The sequence below is a fragment of the Choloepus didactylus genome, chromosome 1, assembly GCF_015220235.1.
Source record: "Choloepus didactylus isolate mChoDid1 chromosome 1, mChoDid1.pri, whole genome shotgun sequence".
NCBI classification, from domain to species: domain Eukaryota; kingdom Metazoa; phylum Chordata; class Mammalia; order Pilosa; family Megalonychidae; genus Choloepus; species Choloepus didactylus.
In genome coordinates, this window is record NC_051307.1 from 126294584 (window position 1) to 126318452 (window position 23869).

A 23869-nucleotide genomic window follows, 5' to 3' on the forward strand; every position below is an offset into this window, starting at 1 on the left:
GCATAAAAGCTGTAAGTAAAAACTGTGGAACTGCGTCGGGAGCCCCTACCCCTACAGTGTGCTGCGTTGCAAAATCTCACTGTGGGGGAAAGCAGCAGTCCTTGCTGGGAGCAAGCGAATATAGCTCAACCTAGCTCCAAATGGGGTTTTAATTAACAAATGTGGATAGCGGAATACAAGCTACATAGACAGACCCCTAACATGTAGCAAAGTACCCTGAGGTTGCTCCCAGTGCAGAGGAGGTGGGGCTGATGGGAAAAAAATACAGAGGCTTTTGGAGATGCCTGTGCTTAGAATACTGGAAAAAGCCTGTGTCCCAAGAAAAGGAGCACAGAAGACTGGGTACTATCTCTGGCTGACAGGCGAAACTGGGGAAATGAGGACTGGTTCTGAAAAGGGGCTTTTTCCTTTTTTTCTCTCTCAATCTAAGTGGCTCAGTGGAGAAAGCCTCAGGCATTTCTACTCTCGGTGCTCTGACCCAGGCAGGGGTGGAGTTAACAGAGTCAGAGAGACAAAGGAATAATTCAAGTGCAGAAGGTAACTCCCTAGGGGGTGTATCTTCCCTAAGAGGAGGGAGGTGGGACCCAGCTCAAGTACATGCTCTCAGACCCCAGGGACTGGGAAAAAAACAGTCAAACCAGAAGCAACTTAAGCTGAGAATTAAAGGGGCCACACCTCTTTACGCCAGTGGGGAGCAACAGGCTGACAGGCGCTACCTGCTGGGCAGGTTAGGAAAAGCACAGCGGCTAGAGGCCTCACAGGAAGGTCTGTCAATCTTCTAAGATACACTGTGGGGAAACCTGATACTAAATATAGCCTCCTTCTGAGACCTGAGGCTGTTCTGGTTTGGGAAAATCTGATTGGGATAATCAAGGAAACCACATGCCTAGACAACAGAAAACTACAAATCATACTAGGAAAAACGAAGATATGGCCTAGTGAAAGGAACAAACTTACACTTCATCTGAGATACAGGAGTTGAAACAACTAATGCTAAATCAATTCAAAAAGTTTTGGAAAGATATGGCAAAAGATATGAAAGATATAAAGAAAACATTGGGCAAACATAAGGAAGAACTCGAAAGTTTGAAAAAACAGCTGGCACTGCCTATGGAAATGAAAGGCACAAAACAAGAGATGAAAAACACAGTGGAGACATACAACAGCAGATTTCAAGAAGGAGAAGAAAACATTGGAGAGCAAGACACCTGAAATCCTACACACAAGAGAACAGATAGGGAAAAGAATGGAAAAATATGAGCAATGTCTCAGGGAATTGAATGACAACATGAAGCGCATGGGTGTCCCAGAAGGAGCAGAGAAAGGAAAAGGGGCAGAAGCAATAATGGAGGAAATAATCACTGAAAATTTTCCATCTCTTATGAAAGACATAAAATTACAGATCCAAGAAGTGCAGTGTACCCCAGAGTATATCTGAATAGGCCTATGCCAAGACACTTAATAATCAGATTATCAAATGCTGAAGACAAAGAATCCTGAAAGCAGCAAGAGAAAAACGACCCATCACATACAAAGGAAGCTTGAAAAGACTATATGTGGATTTCTCAGTAGAAACCATGGAGGCAAGAAGGTAATGGTGTGATATATTTAAGATACTGAAAGAGAAAAACTGGGAAAACTGTCCCTTCAAATATGAGAGAGAGTTTAAAATATTCTGTGACAAACAGACAATGAGAGTTTGTGAACAATATACCCACTCTACAGGAAATACTAAAGGGAGCACTGTGGACAGGTAGGAAAAGACAAGAGTGAGATGTATGGAGCACAATTTTGGGTGATGGTAGCACAGTAATGTGAATACGCTGAACAACGACAACTGTGAGTATGGTTGAAAGAGGAAGGTTAGCAGCATGTGGGACAACAGAAGGAAAGAGGAAAGATAAAGACTGGGACTGTATAACTCAGGGAAACCTAGGGTGCTCAACAATTGTGATAAAATGTATAAATATGTTTTTACGTGAGGGAGAACAAATGAAAGTCAACCTTGCAAAGTGTTAAAAATGCAGGGGGGTATTGGGGAAAAATGGCAATTATTGATGAGTTTACTGGAGCACTACATAAGCTCACACAGAAGGAACAAGCTTGCTACAGCCAAGAGGGACACTTGGAAGAACAAACAGGAGCTGAGAGAGTAGCTGCAAATGAGAGACAGTTTGAAGATGGCCGCTGAAAGCAGAGTTTTGCTCTGGAGAAGCTAAGAGAGGAAAAATGCCCCAAGAGCAACTAAGAGTGACCTTTTTGAGGAACTGCAGCCTAGAGAGGAACATCCTGGGAGAAGGCCATTTTGAAACCAGAACTCTGGAGCAGATGCCAGCCATGTGCCTTCCCAGTTAACAGAGGTTTTCAGGACACCATTGGCCATCCTCCAGTGAAGGTACCCAATTGTTGATGCGTTACTTTGGACACTTTATGGCCTTAAGACTGTAACTTTGTAACCAAATAAACCCCCTTTATGAAAGCTGATCCATTTCTGGTGTTTTGCATCCCGGCAGCATTAACAAACTAGAACAGAGCTATCAATTTCTACCAAGAAAATTGTTGCTTTGGTTCATTAAAGAGACCCTAGTCCAAGACTGATCTCAGAATCTCAATAAAGTGCTGGGTGTCATTAGTAAAATTATTGGAAATAAACTCTTTATAAACTTGAAATCGTTATGCTTCCATTTGTTCCAAGCCTTAAGAAACCTGTACCTGGAAGAACGTCCAAGGAATGTAATTTTAAGAAGCCACTGTCTCTAAGGGCTAGTGAAAATTCCATTTTTGTGTAGTTTCCTTTCTACTTCAGCTGACAATGATATCACCAGTGTCCAAGTATCTGCTTAAGTAGACTGAGCTTTGTGTAACAGGACTGTATTCTGTTTCTTTGTTTCTTAAATTGAGGTGGTTCTGCATGGCAGAAACTGAAGAATTTGTCGGTTCTCAAGTAGTGGAAGAGATTCAGTGATAGGGTAGCCTCTTGGAAGCTTAAGGACAGGGAGGCAGCATTAGTGGCAAGTGCACAGGTTTTAGTGCCAGAGAGATCTGGTATGTACTTACTAGCTGTGTAATATTGAGTAAATGTATGTAAACTGAGTGTCTTCCTCTGTAAAAAGGCATGATAGTTAGTTAGAGATGTATTGTGAGGACTACAGGCACTCCATGTGCCTGATCAATAATAGGTGCTTAGTAAATAATAGCTGTTACTGGAGTATTATCAGAACCTGATACATTCATGAAAGGCACTGTTAAGATGGACATGATTTTATTATTCAAAGCACAATTACAGCATCTTCAGGACCATGGTTAGACTTTCCACCCAATGCCCACACAACAAAAGTAAAAATCGATAAATGGGATCTCATCAGAGTTCAAAAGTTTTGCTGCTAAAAGGTCTTTATCGTGAAAGTAAGATGATATCCTACACAATGGAAGAAAATATTCGGAAACCACATATCCAATAAGGATGGGAATATATAAAGAAATCCTTCAAGTCAACAACAAAAGAATAACCCAATTTAAAAAATGGGCAAAACACTTGATTAGACATATCTCCAAAGAAGCTATATAAATGGCAAAAAAGCACATGAAAAGATGCTCAACATCATTAACAACTGGAGGAATACAAATCAAAACCACAATGAGTTATCAGTTCACACTCACTAAAATGGCTACTATTAAAAAAAGTGGAAAGTTACAAGTATTGGAGAAGATGTGGAGAAATAGGAACACTCATATTTCTGGTGGGAATGTAAAAGAGTTCAGCCATTGTGGAAGACAGTTGAGCATTTCCTCAGAAAATTAAGTTGAGAATTACCATATATATGACCCAGCAATTCCACTTACAGGTATATACCCAGAAAAATTCAAAGCAGTGATTCAAAGCAGTGATATTTGCACACTGATGTTCATAGTGGCATTATTCACAATTGCCACAAGATAGAAACATCCCCAGTGCCCATCAACCCAGGAATGGATAAGCAAAATGTTATATATACATACAATGGAATATTATTCAGCTATGAAAAGAAATGAAGTTGTGGTACATAAAACATGAATGAACCTTGAGGACATCATGTTAAGTGAAATAAGCCAGTCATAAAAGGGCAAATATTGTATTGATCTCACTGATATAATGTAATTAGAATAGGCAAACTTTAAGAGTGAGAATCTAGAATATAGGTTACCAGGGGACAGGTGGGGGTAAGGAATAGGAAGTTAAGGCTTAAAATGTACAGTTTCTATTTGGTATGGTGGAAGAGTTTTGGTAATGGGTAGTGGTAATGATAGCTCAACATTGTGAATGTAATTAACAGCACTGAATTATATATTTGAATGTGGTTAAAAGGTGGAATGTTAGGTTTTTTATATTGTATTAGAATACGTATTGTAAGAAAAACCAGCTATGACAGTGGCTAAAACGTGGGTTAAAAATGATTGGTTGAAAAAATTCTGCAGCTAGGTAGTGATGATGTCCACACAACATTATGAATGTGCTTAATGCTTTTCAGTTGTACACTTTAAAATAGTAAAATTTATGTTATATGTATTTTACCATGATGAAACTAATGTTTTAAAAAAAATTTAAAAATTATTTACAAGTTAGAAGTTGAGAGAGAAGCACTTTTTAATAGGGTAAACACATATTTTGCTACTTAAGTGTAGTATAGGCTGCAATTTTAAATAGATTCAAGAAGGATTTAGATAAACTGTGGTTGAGAGAGTAACTAAAAAATATTTATGTGCTTATGTGCCTGACATTGACCTGGCAGTGTAGATAGCATATGAGTTAGAAAGCCTTTTGGGTTTATTGCAAGATGTGTGGATATACAATGTATCTCCAGATGACTCCCAGCAGAGTTCTAAGGAGATGCTTCATAGCTCAGGGATTTTATTCAGTATATGTCTTGCCTTCCTTTGACTTTCCCTTTCTTTTTCTAAGGTACACATTTGTAAACTTAATCTGTAGGTGCTGTAGATGTTGATGTCTGTCTTGGGTGATTTTATCAGTTCTTCACTGATTTCTGAGCCACTTTTACTTGCCCTGACCCTTTTTGAAAGTCTTCTCCAGGCAGGGCAGTACAGAATGAGTTAGTTAATAATGCTGATGATACTCGATGGCACACTTCTGACTCAGACCTCTGACTTGTTGAAAGAGGTCAGAGTGTGGTGTAAACCCAAAAAGGAAATGGGTTCATATCAGGGTGGAAACATTCATCCTGTGTGTCTGCTCCTCCTCCCCTGACACAAGAACTTGAGATCAGACCAGCTGTGTTCTGTTTTGTTTTTTTAATCTTAAATAGTATTCTTTCTAATTAAATAAATTATATGGAAGCAGAAAGTACTTTTATTTTTGGAAAACATACCTTGATTTATTTAATAAATTCCTTTTATAGTTACTTGCTATATTTGCCTACCTAGGTTCCTGTGTCTTCCCTTTTACCTAGTAAGGCAATGCTAGATTTTAGAAGATTTATAGAAGCCAAGTTAAATACTTAGTTAAATGGACCATAGTTGTTGTTTTTTGTTATTGTTTTGAGATATTTATTTTATCTTGGCAGATTTTGTTCTCTTTGCCTTATTGAATTAACTCATAAGGAGATAAGATTTTTGTCATTTCTAAAGGTCTTATTTAGAAAATAAATTGATCAAAGTGTTGGAGATCCAGTTTAATTCTGTTTATAAAGCAAAACTTACACTTCTGTTGCTCAAGGGATCAAAAGGAATATTTATTGTTTAATATATATGTTTATAAGATCTTTGTGGAAATATTCTGTTTGCATAGAAATCTATTAAGGATTATACTGTTTTCCAAAATTTAATATTGTTCTAAATGAAAGACTTAGACAGTTGAGTTTTGAGTTAACTAGCCCAATCCTTAGGGATTTAAGAAGTGTGACTCTAACTTAAGCTGTGGTATTTTAAGCCTGGCAGTTAAGCCTACTACAAATGGGGCTATTTTTACAAAATTGTATGCATTCTTTTTTTCCTAAAAAATGAATCATACAAAGTATATAATAAGGATATCTATCTTTTGAAATTACAAACCTCACATATTTACTATACAAATTAAAAGCACTTAGATTAAACTTTTGATTTATTATTTTAGGTAACCAGTTCTTAAATCTTGATGAAATAGAGGATCAATATAATAATCTCTGAAATCCACAGATGATCCATACTATTCGAGTATCAAACAAATTTTTTATGAGAGTTATTTGCTAGTTAATAAAATAGACTACTCGCAATTTAATCCCTGACTGAGGGATTGAAAAGCAATTAAAAAGAAGTAAAGTACTAGGATCTAAGATGGCGGCATAGAGAGGAGTGGAAGCTAAGTAGTCCCCCTGGAACAACTAAAAAAAACTGGAAACAACTAGTAAATAATCCAGGAAAACTGTGGGGGGACAAATGTGACCGTCCACTCATCATACAACAACCTGAATTGGGAGGAATGCCCAAGATCACAACATAAAATCTGTAAGTAAAAACTGCAGATCCAAATTGGGAGACCCCCACCCCCCACCCTGCCCCACAGCCCAAGCTGCAAAGCCTCGTGGTGCCAGTGAGAAGCTCTCTCCCAGCAAGCGCATATAGCTCACCTGAGCTCCAACTGGGGTTTTAATTAGCGAGTGTGAACTGCTCACTATGAGGTACGAACCCCCAACAAGCAGACAGAGGCTTTGGGTGACTACTGACCTTGGAGAGCCGTAGGGTCGCCTCGTACTAGCTCTGAAGGGGACTCTCTGTTCCTTTTTCAGCTCAATGGAGAAAGCCTCAGCCATTTTCAGTTCCCAGTTCTGTGACCCAGACAAGGGCATAGCACAGGCAGAGAGAGACCATTGAAATGCTAATGACCTCCTTGTAGGGGGTCTATCTTCTCTAAGAGGAAAGGGTTGGGGCCCAGCCCTACTACCTGCCTTACATTCAGAACTTGGGGAAAAAGAGCCACACCTCCTTACACCAGTCAAGAATTACAGGCTAACAGGCGCCACCTGCTGGGCAGAAAAGCACAGTGACTGGAGGCATCAGAAGGTGTACCAATTTTCTAAGAGATACCCTCAGGGAAACTGGATACTGAATATTCTTCCTTCTGGGACCTGAGCCCATTCTGGTCTGGGGAGGTCTGATTGGGGTAATCAAGGAAACCATGCCTAGACAACAGAAAACTACAACCTACACCAAGAAAAATGAGGTTATGGCCTGGTCAGGGGAACAAACTTGCACTTCAACTGTGATGCAGGAATTGAAACAACTAATAAGTCATTTCAAAAAGTTTAGGGAAGATATGGCGAAAGAGGTGAACCGTATAATGAAAACACAGGACGTACATAAGGTAGAAATTGAAAGTTCAAAAAACCAACTGGCAGAATCTATGGAAATGAAAGGCACAGCACAAGAGATGTAAGACACAATGGAAACACAACAGCAGATCTCAAGAGGCAGAAGAAAACATTCAGGAACTGGAGAACAAGGCATCTGAAAACCTACATACAAAAGAACAGATAGAGAAGAGAATGGAAAAATATGAGCAACATCTCCGGGAACTTAAAGACAAAACGAAAAGCAAGAATTTACATGTCATTGGTGTCTCAGAAGGAGAAGAGAAGGGAAAAGGGGCAGAACCAATAATAGAGGAAATAATGAATGAAAATTTCCCATCTCTTATGAAAGACCTAAAATTATGGATCCAAGAAGCGCAGTGTACCCCAAACCGAATAGATCTGAATAGGCCTACCCCAAGACACTTAATAATCAGATTATCAAACATCAAAGATAAAGAGAGTATCCTGAAAGCAGCAAGAGAAAAGTGATTTATCACATACAAAGGAAGCTTGATAAGACTATGTGTAGATTTCTCAATAGAAACCATGGAGGCAAGAAGGAAGTGGGGTGATGTATTTAAGATACTGAAAGAGAAAAACCACTAACCAAGAATCCTATATTCAGCAAAACTATCCTTCAGATATGAGGGAGAGCTTAAAATATTCTCTGACAAACAGACAATGACAGAGTATGTGAACAAGATACCTGCTCTACAGGAAACACTAAAGGAAGCACTGCAAAGAGAAAGGAAAAGACAGGAGTGAGAGGTTTGGAAAACAGTTTTGGGAGATAGTAGCACAGCAATGTAAGTACACTGAACAAAGATGTCTGTGAATATGGTTGGAAGAGGAAAGCTGGGATCATGTGGGACACCAGAACAAAAGACGAGCGATAAAGACTGGGACTGTGTAACTCATGTAAAAACATGTTTGTTATGTTAGAACAAATGAATGTCAACATTGCAAGGTGTTAAAAATAGGGTGGGATTGGGGGGAAAATACAGTCAATGCAAACTAGAGGCTAGAATTAACAGAAACATTGTATTATGCTTCCTTTAATGTAACAAAAGCAATGTACCAAAGCTAAATGCATATGGCGGGGTGGGGAATAGGGGAAGGGTATGGGACTCCTGGCATTGGTGATGTCTGACTCTTTATTCTGCTTTAGGTTAATGCTATCTTTCCTTTTGTCACCTAGCTATCAAGTTTTTTTGTTTCTTTGTTTTTGTCTCTTTCTCTTGCCTTTTTCTTTTGCCTCTCTGCCTTCTTTGACTCTTCCTCCATCTTTGTGGAAGAAATGTCCTTATCTAGAGAGTGGCGATGGTGCTCAATACATAAATACATGACTATACGGGGAGCCAACGATTGTTTACTCAGGACAGAATGTATAGTGTTTGAACAAAACCGTCTTAAAAGAAATGGTTTGATGAAGAAACCTTGAGGGCACTATATTGAGTAAAATAAGACAGACGCATAAAGGCAAATATTGCAGGGTCTCACTGATATGAACTGATTATAATATGTAAACTCATAGACATGAAATATAAGTTACCAGGATATAGAATGAGGCTAAAGAATGGGGAGCAGTTGCTTATTATGAGCAGAATGTTCAACTAGGGTGAACTTAAATATTTGGAAGTAGACAGGGGGTGATGGTAACATGTAATGAGAATAAGTAACAGTGCTAAAAGGTGTGTGAAGGTGGTGGAAAGGGTAAGCTCGGAGTCACACATGTCACCAGAAGGAAAGCTGGAGGTTGAAAGATGGGAATGTATAAAACAGTGAATCTTGTGTTGGACAATGTCTGTGATTAACTATACAAATATTAGAAATCTCTCTCATTAACTAGAACAAATCTATGTCACTATAACTAGAGGTTAATAATAGAGAGGCATATAGGGAAAAATATATTCCTGTTGCAAACTATATACTACAATTAGTAGTATTTTAACATTCTTTCATCAACAGTAACAAATGTACTACACTAAAACTATGAATCAATAATGGAGGGGGGGCGTGGTTAGGGGTATGGGAGGATGTGAGTTTCCTTTTTTTTTTTGTCTTTGTTTCTTTTCTGGAGTATTGAAAATGTTCTAAAAATTGAAAATAAATAATTGTTTTGATGGATGCACAGCTGTATGGTGGTGCTGTGGGCAACTGATTGTACACTTTGGATCTTTGAATAGTTGTATGGTATCTGAACAATCTCAAATAAAAAATATATATTAAAGAAAAAAAAGTAAAGTGGTAAATAGGGAGACTCTAAATAATAAATGTTTTCTTGTTGATCATTTTATATTCATTATACACAGTTGCCACTTATGACAAAACTATAGCTGTGGCAACAGAGCATTGAGAGTTTAACCTTGAACCTTCCCTATTTTCAATAATTCAGGTAAACATGTTTATTCTTTCTATAGGGATTTAGGATGTTATTACTTTGCATTCTGTCTTTATCTTAAATAAACCTAGTTAATAAAGTAAAGTACATCTTTTACTTTTACAAAAGAGGAATAAAAAATTGATATACAAAAACTTAATTTTTCTTGGTCTCTAATGAAAATTTGAAGAATTAATGTGATTTAGAATCGTTAACAGTTTTTGTTAATTAAATGAATATGATTACTATGGAATGGCATTGAGAAATGTGCTTTTTTTGAGAAAATTGATTTTAATAATGATTTTAAATTTTTATTGCAGCTAGAACGAGTAAACCTCTCTGCGGCTCAGACACTGAGAGCAGCTTTCATTAAGGTGAGAAAGCAATAATTTATTATAGTGATTAAAATGTATGTCATATAAATCTAAATACCATGTTATAATTGCCAGTTTATTTCTTTTAAGTGAAAAACCTTTTTGGCCACCTTATGCCTGTCATATTTGTATGCTGTAAAGCTTAAAACACTTCTGAAAGGTGAACTAGAACAAACACTGTTTACTTAGCATTCATCTTTTCATTACTTCATGCTTTTGAAACTGACTTCTTCAGTTTTCTCTTTAGCTTTAGAGTATATTATGGAATTCTTTTACTGTTTTTGAATTGTTAAAAATTTATTTGTACAGTTATAAATCAAAAAGGTATTCTTATTTTTAAATTATAGAACATAAGTGTAAAAAAACAATATTTTTGAGTTGGAAAATAAGACCTCTATGTATGATAGATAAAGGGTACAGTGAGAAGGTAGTCACTTGAAATTAATTTTTTCATTGTTTGTAGGCCTGAGCTGTTCAATGAATAATCACTAGCCACATGTTGCTGTTAAATACTTAAAATATGTCTAGTTTGAATTGAGATTTCCTCCAAGTATAAAATGCACACCGGATTTCAAAGACAGTACAAAAAAAAAAAAAAAAAGATTGTAAAACACCTCCAGTAGTAATTATTTTATATTGATTGTTGAAATATTTTGAATCGATTATTAAAATAATGTCACCTGTTTCTTTTTACTTTTTTTTAATGTGACCACTAGAGACATTTAAATTACATAGATGACTCGTTTGTTGCATTGTGTTTCTACTGGACAATGCTATTCCAGAGCCTATTGTACATGTTGAACACAGTCTTTAGTAGAAAACTTTGTCCCATCTCCACCCCTTCCCCAAATATATATGTATATATCAGGGTACCCAGCATTTTTAATTTTTGTTTATTTATGTATGTGTCCCCATCAGTAGCTTTTGAGGGTTTTAAATCTAAAATAAGTCAGTTAAGTTTCATACAACTTAAAACTATTTATCTAGCTTGATTTCTTTTTATGGCTCATAAGATTAGCTTATTGATAGCTCTCTTAACTGGGAGTACCAGTAATGCCATTAGATGTCTTTTATTGCACCATAAGAAATTACATGATATTTTTGGATAAGAGCTTTTATTGATGGGTTTTCTACTTTAAAATGCAGTGTGCATATATAAATATTAGCTTTATTAAAATATATCCTGCCAAGTCATTGGATTAATGAAGAGAGTTAATGAGGCTATTGGATAATCAGTTTTTTTTTTCTCCCTTCTATCAGTGTGGTTTTGGAATGGTATATTTGGTCATTAGGGAGGCATAATTGCGCTATCTTAAGCATGTTGGTAGTCAGAAAAAGAAGGAAATGTGATCTATAGTGTACTTTAGTGTCAGGAAGGTGAAAATGAATTTTTCAGCTTTTCTTGATGCTGAGAACAAAATTTCTCTTGTGAATCCTCAGAAAGAGGACCCTTTGTGAAGTAGTAGGTGGCATCCTCAGTAACATCCATGAAATATTTAAAGTAATGAGTTTCGTGAGGCTTTTTCTTATAACATCCCTATATGGAGGCTGATGATTTAACAATGAAGTATGATAGAAAAACAGTGAAGTGTTTAAAATTTGTGACTGTTAGAGCTGATTTCATCCCTGGATAACATTTTATTATGTATGACACTGATGCTTAATTGGGGGTAGTGGAAGTTATTTGGGAGGAAAACAAATTGTCAATATTATATTTATTTTTTATTATCACATTTAATTTGTGTTGGAAATTCAAATGGCATTAGAGGATGTGGTTTAAGTTGCTGATTTTTGTGTTTTTTTAAGCCATAACATTTTGCAAAAGAATAAAAAAAAAAACTCAGCCAGAGAATCTTTTATATTTGTATTTCCATTTCTTGGTCCAAAACAACAGTGATTTTTATCAGGCTTTACTGTCTACTTTTATTATTTGGAGAAAAGAAAAGGAGTAAACTTGGTTTTCCCAAGATAAAATAATGCTACTGAATGTTATCTTTTAAACTGTACATTCTAGCTGATTCCATCACCCATTCCCCTCTGGGAGATTGCAGTAGGTCATCCTGTCTCCCAGGATGAGAATCCATGATCCACCAGAGTGGATGTTATTTCCCTTCGGAATACTTTTCTCATAGCTGGATTCTTAAAGATTGAATACCCACAAAGGTCAAGTTTGTATTCTGCTGGGAAACCTGGAGGTATACATACTTAGGGTCTCTGATTTAAGGACATATCTATCTGTCTAGACAGAGACATTGTATAAATGTAAGGCTTTTGTAGTAAAAAGTTAGGCAGCTTAACCAGCACTTACAGCTTGAAGATACTGCAACTGTTCCTAAACTATGGCATCTTAGGGTGGTGGGCCCCACGCTAACTAAACTCAGAAGAGTGAGTGGGACATTTTAAATATTTGAAGGAAACACTCAGCACTTAACATCTGTTGGACGCTTCGTGAACTGCCAGGTGGAGGTAGTTTGCAGTTTCAGCATTAGGTTGGATACATTCCTTTCCATGATGTCATATCTTGGTGAAGCTGGGCTTTTGGTGTGGTTGTGATAAAAACAAGCACTGGAAGAAAATCAATGTACAATAGGAAATGAGGATGGCAGAGTCCAATCTGATTCCAATATTTGAGAAACTGTACAGTGCCCCCATATACCATTAATAAGTAATTATGGTTATTTAAGAATTGAATAAAATTCAATTATGGGTATTTTTTTTAAAGGCTACCAAGTTATTAGGACATAATTACTTATTAAGTTGTTTGACTCTACTTAATGTTCAGCACTATTAGATATTTCTTTCGCACTAAGGGCACTGAGAACTTTGCAAGTTAGGAGCCTCTGTGAGACTTCTGTAATGCTCCAGCTTTGGTATCTTGAGGCTCCAGATTGGTTTGATACTGAAAACTTGCTTCTCAAGCAGTCAGCACCTAATTATGACTTAATCAGAAAATGTTTTTCTGCTGGCACTCCCTACAAGCACTTAATGCTCCCAACCCCAAGATAATCCATTATGTAGGTAGATTTATTGTTACATAGAGAAGGAAGATAAATCCCTGGGTTACCAGGACTTAAATAGTATCCTGTACGTAATTTTGCAGTTTACCAAATTAATACTATTGCCACTTTCTTAAACCTATTTATACAGTTTTCCTTTTAAAGGCAACTCTTTTTTTAACAGAGTCTATCTGAAATGTATCCCTGGAAGGAAAAATCCAAACAGGTTATAAAAGAAATGGAATTTATAGTAGCACACACTTTTGTTATTAATCATATATCAAAGTGGTTTCCAGAATAGCACTTGGCAGCAGTTAAAGTGATCCCAAGATTAAGATAAATGTGTATATTTTCTTTTCCTATTTCATTCTACAACCTTCCATTTTTGATATTTAAAATTTAATGAGAAACAAGATGGTATAATAGAAAGAGCAATAGGAACAGAAGAACACTGGTCCTGTATTCATATCAGAGTGGAAATGCAGAGCAGAGACTAAGTGTACTTGATAGGTAAGGAAGCAAATAGATTGTTAAACTGGGTTTCTAATGATTAAAATTGGCAGGCATCCTAAAGGAAACAAACTTAGTATGATTATAAAATTAAAAAAATAATAAAATGGGTCAAAATTACCAGAGAAGACCAAAATCTGATAATTAACTTTGGGAAATCAGAACTCTATGCTCAGTCTTGAAATGACTAGAAGATTTTAGTGCCCTAGGGAGTCTAAGTAGCGTAGAACTAAAGCAAACTCATTAGTGAAACAAATTCAGTAGGTAGTAAAAGGATTACTGATGTTCTGAAAGCTAGTAAAGGAAAAATTCTTGCTACAGAAATAAAATAGGAAATGAAAATTATTGTGTGAGAAAGTGGTTAAGAGATTATATAGCTTCAATAAAACCTGCAAAAGAAATCCTGTTTTGTCTTGTTTTTGCTTTCCTGGCATTCAGTTCATTTAAATTTAAAGGATATGCAAATTGCTGGAGAGATGAATTTTTGCTTGATCTTGTAGTTGAAATACTAGCTAAGAACGAAAAAGCTAAAAATGCTCAGTGTATTTAAACTAATAAAAGGAATTGATTAATTACCAAAAAATATATAGTCTTATTTCTTTTTATATGATTATTTTGGTTACAGGACAGTAGAAAACATTATGTTCTTACGTTCAAGTGGAAAATGGGACAGTGACTGTAGAAAAAAGTTAAAATATAAATGAATGCCATCATGACACATGTTTTAGCAAGATTTCTGCCCTTATATATTTATTAGTATAAGTTGTTCTTGACAGGTTCTTATACAGGTAGGTTTGACTTTGAAATGCTCATGTAGTTTCAATATTTCAAAACTAGCTCTCTCTTTTTCATAGGCTGAAAAAGAAAATCCAGGTCTCACACAAGACATCATTATGAAAATTTTAGAGAAAAAAAGTGTAGAAGTAAACTTCACAGAGTCTCTCCTTCGTATGGCAGCTGATGATGTAGAAGGTATCAGAAGAACCTTGTTTAATTTTCTTACAATAGTTGAAAAGCACTTGTCTCTAAATCATTATTAATTGACAAAAGGATTTCTTTTGTCATTGTCATCTTATTATTTTTGAGGGATGATGGTGAAAATAAATCAATACAAAATAGAAAAGTGTTTCTTGCTTTTTGTTTTATATTTATCAGGTTTCATTACTTGAAGTAAAGTGTTCATGCTGCTGGTTTTCATTTTTTTTTTTTTTTCCCTATTAATAAGATGTTTGAGGAGTTCTAATCTTCACCAGAAGATAAGCTCTATGGAATGGCTGTTTTGTTCTGTTTTGACTTTAAAGCAAACCACAGTTTGAAAGTAATGCAAGATTTCTTAAAATTTCACTTTAGTCTAGTATAACCTGATACTTTTCATTTTTAAGTATAGATATGGAAAAGTAATATAATAACCGTTCTTCATTTCTTCTTTTCTCATTGATTTTTTTTTGCTCTTGTTTAATAATTAGAAATAGATTTTGTTTAAATTCAGTAGCCATTTTCTCATTAATTTAGAGACGTGTAGCTGTATAATTTCCCTTAATTTATAAAGGGAGGGAAAAAAGTAGATATTTTAACTGAATGTATAATTTTAATGAAGCAGAATCTTTGGCATTTATAAGAAAGTCTTCATCCTTATTCTAGACTTGAGCATTTGCAGCCTGTTAAGCAAGCAAATCTAGTGGTAAATTTATTTTGCCTCTACTAGGTCAGATTGAAGATTGAACCTCCTTTCCAAAGTTGGTGTGCTGTGATCCCAGCCCTTGTGTTGGATTTGTGGTGGTGGTTGGTTTTTTGTTTTGTTTTTATGTGAGATTATCAAGAATGTGCTGTAGATTGCAGTAGGTTGAGTTTAGGGTTTGGGGATCAATAATGGACTATATTCAGTATAGGTGTTAGATAATTATATTCATCTTCTGCATTAGCAGATACTGCTTTTGCATTCATTATGAATATCATTACTTCATTTAAAGTTTCCTAGTTATGTGTAGCTTCAGAGACCTGATGGATTTGGTTATGACCCACCCCACCTCTTTTTAAAGATTTGGAATTTCCATTTACCCAAAATAGAAAATGTTTAGTCTTTCATTTTCTGTGTTCTTCTGGAAGGAAGTCTTCACATTATTACTAAATTAATAAGTTGAACTGTAATGAATTCTGCTTTGCAACTTTGTCTTTCCTAATTATCTGGCCTTTCTTTTTTTCCTCTTACTGTTTGACTGATATTGGGAAGTCTTAGACTTGAATTGGGAAGGAATTGCATGATATTTTGTATTATGTATTTATTTTATTAGAATATATGATTGAACGACCAGAGCCAGAATTCCAGGACCTAAATGAAAAGGCACGAGCACTTAAACAAATTCTCAGTAAGATCCCAGATGAGATCAATGACAGAGTGAGGTTTCTGCAGACAATCAAGTAAGTCATTTTATTGGTTTTGTTTTTCTTTTCTTAAAAATACTCTAAATGAATCATGTTTTATTTTAGTATAACATTAATATTAAGTTAATCTGGAATCTTTACAGTCTACATTTTTACTATTCTAAGCTCTAGCATTTGGCACCAAGGTATAATAGCATTTTTTAAAATGTTTAATTTAAAAACAAAAATGGATGAAATGTCCATAAGCTGGAATGTAGTTTTAACATCATTTTAAATAAGGGAAAGATGTGAATGTCAGACTAAAATGAGTACACAGACAAATTGGATAAATCACAGAGATTGGTGCAAGGGAAACCAAAACTGTTTTTATTTAAATCAGAAATGGCACAAGTCATTTTGATAAGTAATGTACTCTTAGGCATGGTGGCATTTTCTAATATTGACCCAATTGTGGACCTGCAAATCCTTGCCTTTGGGTTACAGGTTAGGTAAGGCTGAGAATAGGCAGGGGGCTGGGAGACTGGCTGGTGAGGAGCTGCAAGAAAGGTTATCTTAAAACAGAAGTACTCTTTTCTGTGATGGAGTCAAGGGTGACACAGCAAGGAAGAAATTGCAAGCATAACTTCTAGATGAGTATTTTTAAACTATAGAGAGTCTGATAATGTTCTCTAGCCTCAATGGATGGAAAACAAAGAAAGCTGGAAGTAATCATAGTGGCAATAACAATGCAAATTTTAGTGAAACCATAAGGAGAAATTGCCAGAAAGGAAAAAATTAGGACAAGCGATTTTCTGGAAAAGGCTTTAGCGTATGTGGTATCTTTAAAAAAAAAAAATCTTTTTGGAAACTAACTTGTAGTAAATATTAGCATTTCACTTCTTGAAAATAGTCTTCTAAAAATAGTATTTCACTGTGAGAAATGCTATTTTAACTAGTTTGGCCACCTATTTTGAGTGGTATAGAGGGAGGAGTATGTTCTGTTTTAGAAAATATGGTTAGTGACAGGTATCCAGTCCAGCTTCCAAGTAGTGACCCTCTTTGACAATAATTGAGGACTAGAAAGTACGAAAAAGCTTTTTGAATACCTTAAATATATGTCACATGAGACAAACCGTAAGGGTTTTGTATTTTACCTTTTTAGGTAAAAAGCTCTAACTCCCTTTAACAATTTTTTATGAAAGAACAGAAGGAAGACAGTTGACTGTGGATTTTTATTTAGTTAAACTAAACATGTTTGGCCTTTTTATAAAAGGATACACTGTCACTGATCTCAGTCTAAGATATTTAGACAATTTCTAGGATGTTCAAGTAATTTAATAAATTTTAATTTGTTTTCATAATAATAGATTTGGTACTCAGCCATGTGACATTTCTGTGAAGACTTCACATTTAAAATGATATTTCTAGCTAGTTTTGATTTAGATCAATGAAATAGAGGTTTGCAGAATGAAAGTCATCTTAATAACTAAATCACTTACTTAGAACTTACTCTGTGTTAAGCACTATTTTAAGCACTTTACATGTATACTTTAATTAATCCTCACAACAGCTGTATAACTGACGACGAAATTAAGGCAAAGGAAATTAAGTAACTTACCCAAGGTCAACGAGTAGTAGGGGGTAGAGATGGAGTTTGAACCCAAGCAGTCAGACTCCAGGGTCTTCTTGAGAAGATTCGTAATGATCTAATTTCATGATTGAAAAAAAAAGTTTCTGCTTTTAGAAAGAAATATGATAAAGGATATTTTGTATAGAATGCCAGTTTATAAACAAGATAGTAGTATTGTGGTTGAAGCTGGGGTAAAAATGGTAGGCCCAGAGGGAGTCTCCAAGATTTCTCTGCTAAATTCTCTATGATTCTAGGGAGATACATTTAAAACATACTTGATTAACATTTTAGTCATAAGGAAGTTGAGGTCAAAAGAGCCTAAGAGTTTTGTCCAAAGGGCATTGATACAAGCTGAAATAGGGTCTTATCTCTCATTTATAGAGGAATAGTATTATTTCCATTTTGTTTCTGGAGTGTATTCAGTGCAACTGAATTAAGAGTAACAGCAATGAAAATTAATTCCTCTACCATTTGGTAAATTTGAGGTTAAGTTTGCCATGGAAAGTTTGTTGATGTATGTATTATTTCTAAGAATAAAAGTCAACCATGAATCAATTAGCATAGATGACTAAGGTGTAATTATTTATATTGCTTTGATATATTATAGGTAGAATTTTAAATACCACCAAAATAGAAAACGGTTATCCTCAATAATGGAGTTATCATTTTTTCTTTAAAATATATTACTTTATATTTAAAGTAGGTATCTTCTTTATCCCTTTATACAATTTTATCAATATTTTTTCAGGAAGCATGTATTACATACCTACTGCACCAAGGACTGTATGTGAATGCCACAGGCTTTAAATATGGGTTATATTAAATGTACGTTATATTTATTGTATGTTAAAGTAGAAAAAAGATTCCTGTCATCTAACAGATACATTAGCAGATCTAGCTTTGACTCTCCATTCTGACATTTAGCTGTGTAACCTTAGATAAGTTGCTTAACTTCTAGGATTCTTGTTTCTGCCTCTGAAAATGATGGTGATAGTTGTGAGAATCAAAAGAAATAATGTCCATAATGGCCTACAGGACCTACATAGGAGGTATACTCTCACAGCACATACTAGCATTGTGAAATAAGGTTTTTTTTCCCCTTCTCTCCTTGAAGTTAACTAGAAAAAAATGATCCAGCAAACAAAATGCCTTTGATTAATGAGTGCTTCTGTTTGACTGCATTTGAGTTTGTATAAATATTTTATAAAACTAATTCATAGTTGTTTTTTAAGTCTGATACATTCTAATTAATGGATGACTACTGGAGACTTGTGATTTAATAGATCAGAAAGCCATGCATTTGTGTGTATTTACTCTGTCATTGCATTTGTATATTCTTAGGCAAAAATTTAGCAGTTTGTTTCAAAGCTGGATTTTTTGTGATAGCTTCTGGTTGGCTTTTCCAGAGCTGTCCATTTTAAATACCAAACTAAACATAGAGCACGGGAATTTTCTTCCTTTAGGGTGTTTGCATAAACATATATAATACAAATTTGACTGGCATGATTATAAACTGTACTGTTCCATGGCAATTTTTTGATAAGAAGAATGTATACATTTTATCCATAGGCTTAATGGCTGTTGTACCTCTCTATTTGAGTGTACCTGTTTCCCAAGAGTTACCCCACTAAACAGCTGCAAATTGCCCAGCTCCTTCCCACTGGACCTACACTGTCCTTTATCACAGCATCATAAACTCCAGACTGTGCATAATTAAGCTGTAGTGTTTTTTTACCCTCACGTTTTCCTAGTTCTTTATCTCTTTAATTGTCTGAATTATTTTTTCTGTGTGCTGATATTTTCTCTTGTAGGAAACAAGCTCTCAGGTAAACTACTAACATAATTTAGCTTTCCTGGTGCAAACCTTGGAGGCATAAATAAAAATACTATTCTATGTAGATATGGATAATTTACTATTTGACATATATATATTGTTGCAGATTGTTTTAGAAAAAAAATTTCAATCTGAAATTTTTTTTTTAACAATTTGGTAGGTCATTAACAGTTTTTTGCTTAATGTCAAAACAGTGATATGCAGCCCTAATCAGTAGAATTCTTTTTAAAGCTCTGTGGTCAGTGACCACATGTTCGATGTTCCCAAACAGTGATTTCCAAGCCTGGCTTATCAGCAGAATCACGCAGGGGGCTTTTTTTTTTTTTTTTTTCTTTGAAACTACGGATTCTCAAAGGGCATAGGATATTCATTTGTCTGTTGTAGGGTCCAGCAGGCCCCTTCCCGTTTCTTTTTTTTTTTTTTCCGTTTTTTTTCTGTTTTTTTTCTTTCTAGGTGTGTGATCACACAACCAATTACAGAAACACTGTTTTAACTTAAATACTGTTTTGACTTACATAACTAAGACATTATCTTTGTTATGTGTTGACTAGCCCTGGAAGCACATTTTTGTAATCTCTTTTTCAGAAGAATATTAAAAGTCTATTGCAAAAATGAGATTGTATTTAAACAGCTAGTTGCCTGATCACTGTGTAATTTGCTCCATTATATTCCATTTTAAATATCCCCCAATGTAGGTTTAGAAGAAACTTTCATATTCAGAGATTTGACATTTTTTGTTTGTTGAAATTAGAATTTTTCTCAGCTAAGAGGATAGGCATGTAACACTATTTTTTAAAGCAGTGGTGAATTTATGCCCATCACAGCAATAGAGAAGGATTCAACTTGATTGAAACTATAAGTGAAGGGAGCAGTTACATAATTTAAAACTGCTATTACTAAAGTAGAAGCCAGAAAACTAGTGGACAGCTGTCACTTCTCTGTAAAACTTATTGTATTACCCTTACAGCTAATGTTTTCATGTTTCAGCCTAATACTAGTGTTTGACATACTGTTGATAATAAGTAAGCATTTATAGAAATATTGAATAAAAATGTCATCACTGCTTCACAATAGGCTAAAATACTTTTTTATACCAAAATCCTTCTAATTCTTAGAATTTCCACGTATTTATTTCCTGAAAAATGTGCTGTGAAACTCACAAACACAAATCTGAAAAGAATTTTTTTTTTAGTAGTAAAGCTGAAATGTTTCATGTATGAAATAACTAAAATCTGATGTATGTGATTAAAAAGTCAGTTAAATAAAAGGTTATGTTTGAGATAGTCTGGATTTATCTCTTAGTAATTCATATTTTTATACTTGCATTGAATTTGAACAGCAAAAGTTTTGTAGTGATTAACAGCTAACTGAATGAATGTGAAAAAGAGGACACTTGCCTTAGAGAAACGTGAGGCTGAGAATGGAGAATTACATAAAGTTCAATTTGACAGAAAAAAAATGCTATGCACTTAGAATGTGGAAATTGAAAAGGCCATAAATATAAAAGACAAGAAAAATTCAGGAAAAAAATGGTGTATGGATAGGGAAAAGAGTAAACTCAGATTACAGATTTTTTTCTCTTTTCCCTCTTTAGAAAAGGAGAAGAGATTGATGGATATATGGATCCATCAAAGGTTATTGGGAGAAAGGTTAAAGTAGAATATTCTGTTAATTGTCTTTCCCAGCAATTCAAATATATTTTCCAAAGGAAATAGTGACAGCACAGATTTGGGAGATAAATCTTTAGTTGCTATATAAAAGGTAAATGTGTCTAAGGGAGGAGAGCTACACCTGAGGAGGAAATATTTTATTTTAAACATCAAAATTGTTAGGTCTGAATCTTGTGTTGATAAATACAGAAAGGTAGTAGTGAGATTTCATAAAATTTTTCATGAAGAAACAAAATCGGGAGGATATGGTAGCTTGAATTTCAGCTACATTAGCAAGAGAAAGGAAACATTAAAAATGGAAAAGACAGAAAAGGCAGAGGTATATTTATACAAATTTGTGTAAGTAATGCTGAATGAAATGTTGATTTGGGAAAGTTTGTCTTAGTTGGTGATCCTTGGTCAGCAGTACAAGAAAATGCAGGATCACCAAGGGGTACAGGCTTAAAACCCCCACTCCTACCAGCTTACCAAATGCTGGCTTGCTCTTGGTGCAATGTACATCCGATAATTACAAGTGTGCTGTGACTAGTAATTCTTAAAATTTTATATGCAAATTCTTTCAGATGTAGCTGATTTTGAAAAGATACTCATTTTTCACTTCCCAACAGGGATATAGCTAGTGCAATAAAAGAACTTCTTGATACAGTGAATAATGTCTTCAAGAAATATCAATACCAGAACCGCAGGGTAAGTTGAGCTAAAGCCTTGCTTGTTGCTGTCCTAGACATTGGTTTGCACCTAATTGTTTTATTGAATTAAGTACAGAGGGGTTTTGATTTTGGGAAATAGTTTTTTACTATTTACCATTGGGTTGAACTTTAAATGTGCTGTTGCATGTATTTAAATAAATACTCCTAAAAATATTTCTCTGCAATGTAAAGGTCATCCTTTATTCTATATAATCACTTGTTTTTAGCTTTTGTGTTTTCTCTTCTTGTGTAGTATTTTCTTCTTACTATTATTTTGATGTCTATAGGCACTTGAACACCAAAAGAAAGAATTTGTAAAGTATTCCAAAAGTTTCAGTGATACTCTGAAAACCTATTTTAAAGATGGCAAGTAAGTACATTTATCATACTTTTCTTTTAAAATGAAGTAAATTATGTGGTATTATGATACTAAGCCATATAAATAAACCCCTTCATGATACTGTTATTATTTAAGGAAACTAGTAAATGAAGGTAAGCTGTTTCAAATAGAAAGTGAATGGTTGATAATTGAGCCATAGCTCTAGTCTAGAGCAGGGATTGGCAGACTTTTTCTGAAAAAGATCAGACGGCAAATATTGTCAGGCTTTGTGGATATGGACACAACTACTGACCTCCCCTCTGGCTGTACTAGTGTGAAAGCAGCCATAGACGATATGAAAACAAATGGCTGTGGTTGGTTACAAATAAAACTTTATTTATTACACTGAAATTTGAATTTTGTATAATTTTTACCTGTCGCATAATGTTATTTTTTTAAATTTTTCTTCCTATCATTTCAAAATGTAGATATCATTCTGTAGCTCACAGGCCATACAAAAATGGGGTGGGATAGATTTGGCTCATTAGCTTAGCATACCCACCCCTGAAGTAGTGTTTCTCAACCTTTAGTGGCATCAGAGTCACCTGAGGATTTGTTAAAATATAATTGTGGGGTCCCACCCGGATAGTTTCTGTTTCAGTATGTCTGGGGTGAGGACTGAGAATTTGCATTCTTTCAGGGGAAAAAAAAATGTTTCCAGGTGATACTATGGCTACCAATTTGTTAAGAATTACTGCCCCAAAGTTAATGCATTGGTTACCAATCCTGGCTGTACATTACCATCACCTGGTGTCCATTCTAAAAAATCCCAGTGCTTGGGCCCCACCTTTGGAGATTCTGATTCATTTGTCCTGGAGTGGTGCCAAGGCGGAAGTTGTTCCGTGAAAAGCACTCCAGGTAATTCTAAAGTCCTGTAAGGACTGTGATTCACTGTCCTGGAACGAGGAAGCTCAGTTGGATTTACAGTATTTCTCTAGGAGAGGAAGAATATTAAAAATGCAAATTGGACATTATTTTAAAATTTCCTTATGATTGGTTGTAGAACGCCATAGAAAATCAAGAGATTCTTTAAGTGCTTGCAAGTAGAAAAATAGCTAGAGGGAAATGTAACTAAATATTAATAATGATCTCTTCATGGAATTATGCCAAATTTTTTCTTAGTTTTTTTCCCTTCAAGTTTTCTAGATAACTTTTGTAATTAGAGAGGAACGTACTTTTATATGTGTTTTTAAATAAATTCACAAACATTTGTGTAATGTATAAGCTGATGAGGCTGTGTCTTCTGCACGGCATCCTACACTGTAGGGTGTTCTTTGTACCTCAAGTAGAATGCTAGGAATTTTGTGAACTGTACTATTTTCTAACAGTGCTTCAAGTCAGAAAAGTAATCTAAATAATAATTATTTCAGCTTTAATTGGCAGGGTCCTCAAACAGCCTATTCTATTGTTAAGGTTTTAATATTCCTATATGCATGTCACATCATTACAATATTGTTGTAGTGTTATTTAAAAATGAAAAAAGAATATATTAGAATGGATTTCTGTAGTCATTTTTAATAGTTCAAAATGTTGAAATAATGATTTTGTGTTGTTGTTCCATACTACTATTCATGTTATCTAGGGAAAATGCTCCTTGATGACTTATTTTAATAAGTTAGAAGGTGTTCTCTGAAATACCGTACATCTGCTTTCCTGGGTCTCCTATGCTAACTCCAAATACCAAACACATTAAAAGCAAAGAATCTACATACTGGTATCAGTAG

At 34.9% G+C, this 23869-nt stretch overlaps 1 protein-coding gene across 3 annotated transcripts in view; it reads left to right on the plus strand.

Moving 5' to 3' along the window:
- PDCD10 (programmed cell death 10) overlaps positions 1-23869 on the plus strand; it is a 60881-nt gene that overhangs the window by 34878 nt on the left and 2134 nt on the right. For all 3 annotated transcript variants that reach the window (XM_037841313.1, XM_037841332.1, XM_037841324.1), the window contains exons 3-7: positions 10023-10076; positions 14437-14554; positions 15874-16000; positions 21686-21764; positions 22054-22136. In XM_037841313.1, the coding sequence (XP_037697241.1) occupies positions 10023-10076; positions 14437-14554; positions 15874-16000; positions 21686-21764; positions 22054-22136 (461 nt within the window). The remainder of the gene's footprint in view (positions 1-10022; positions 10077-14436; positions 14555-15873; positions 16001-21685; positions 21765-22053; positions 22137-23869) is intronic.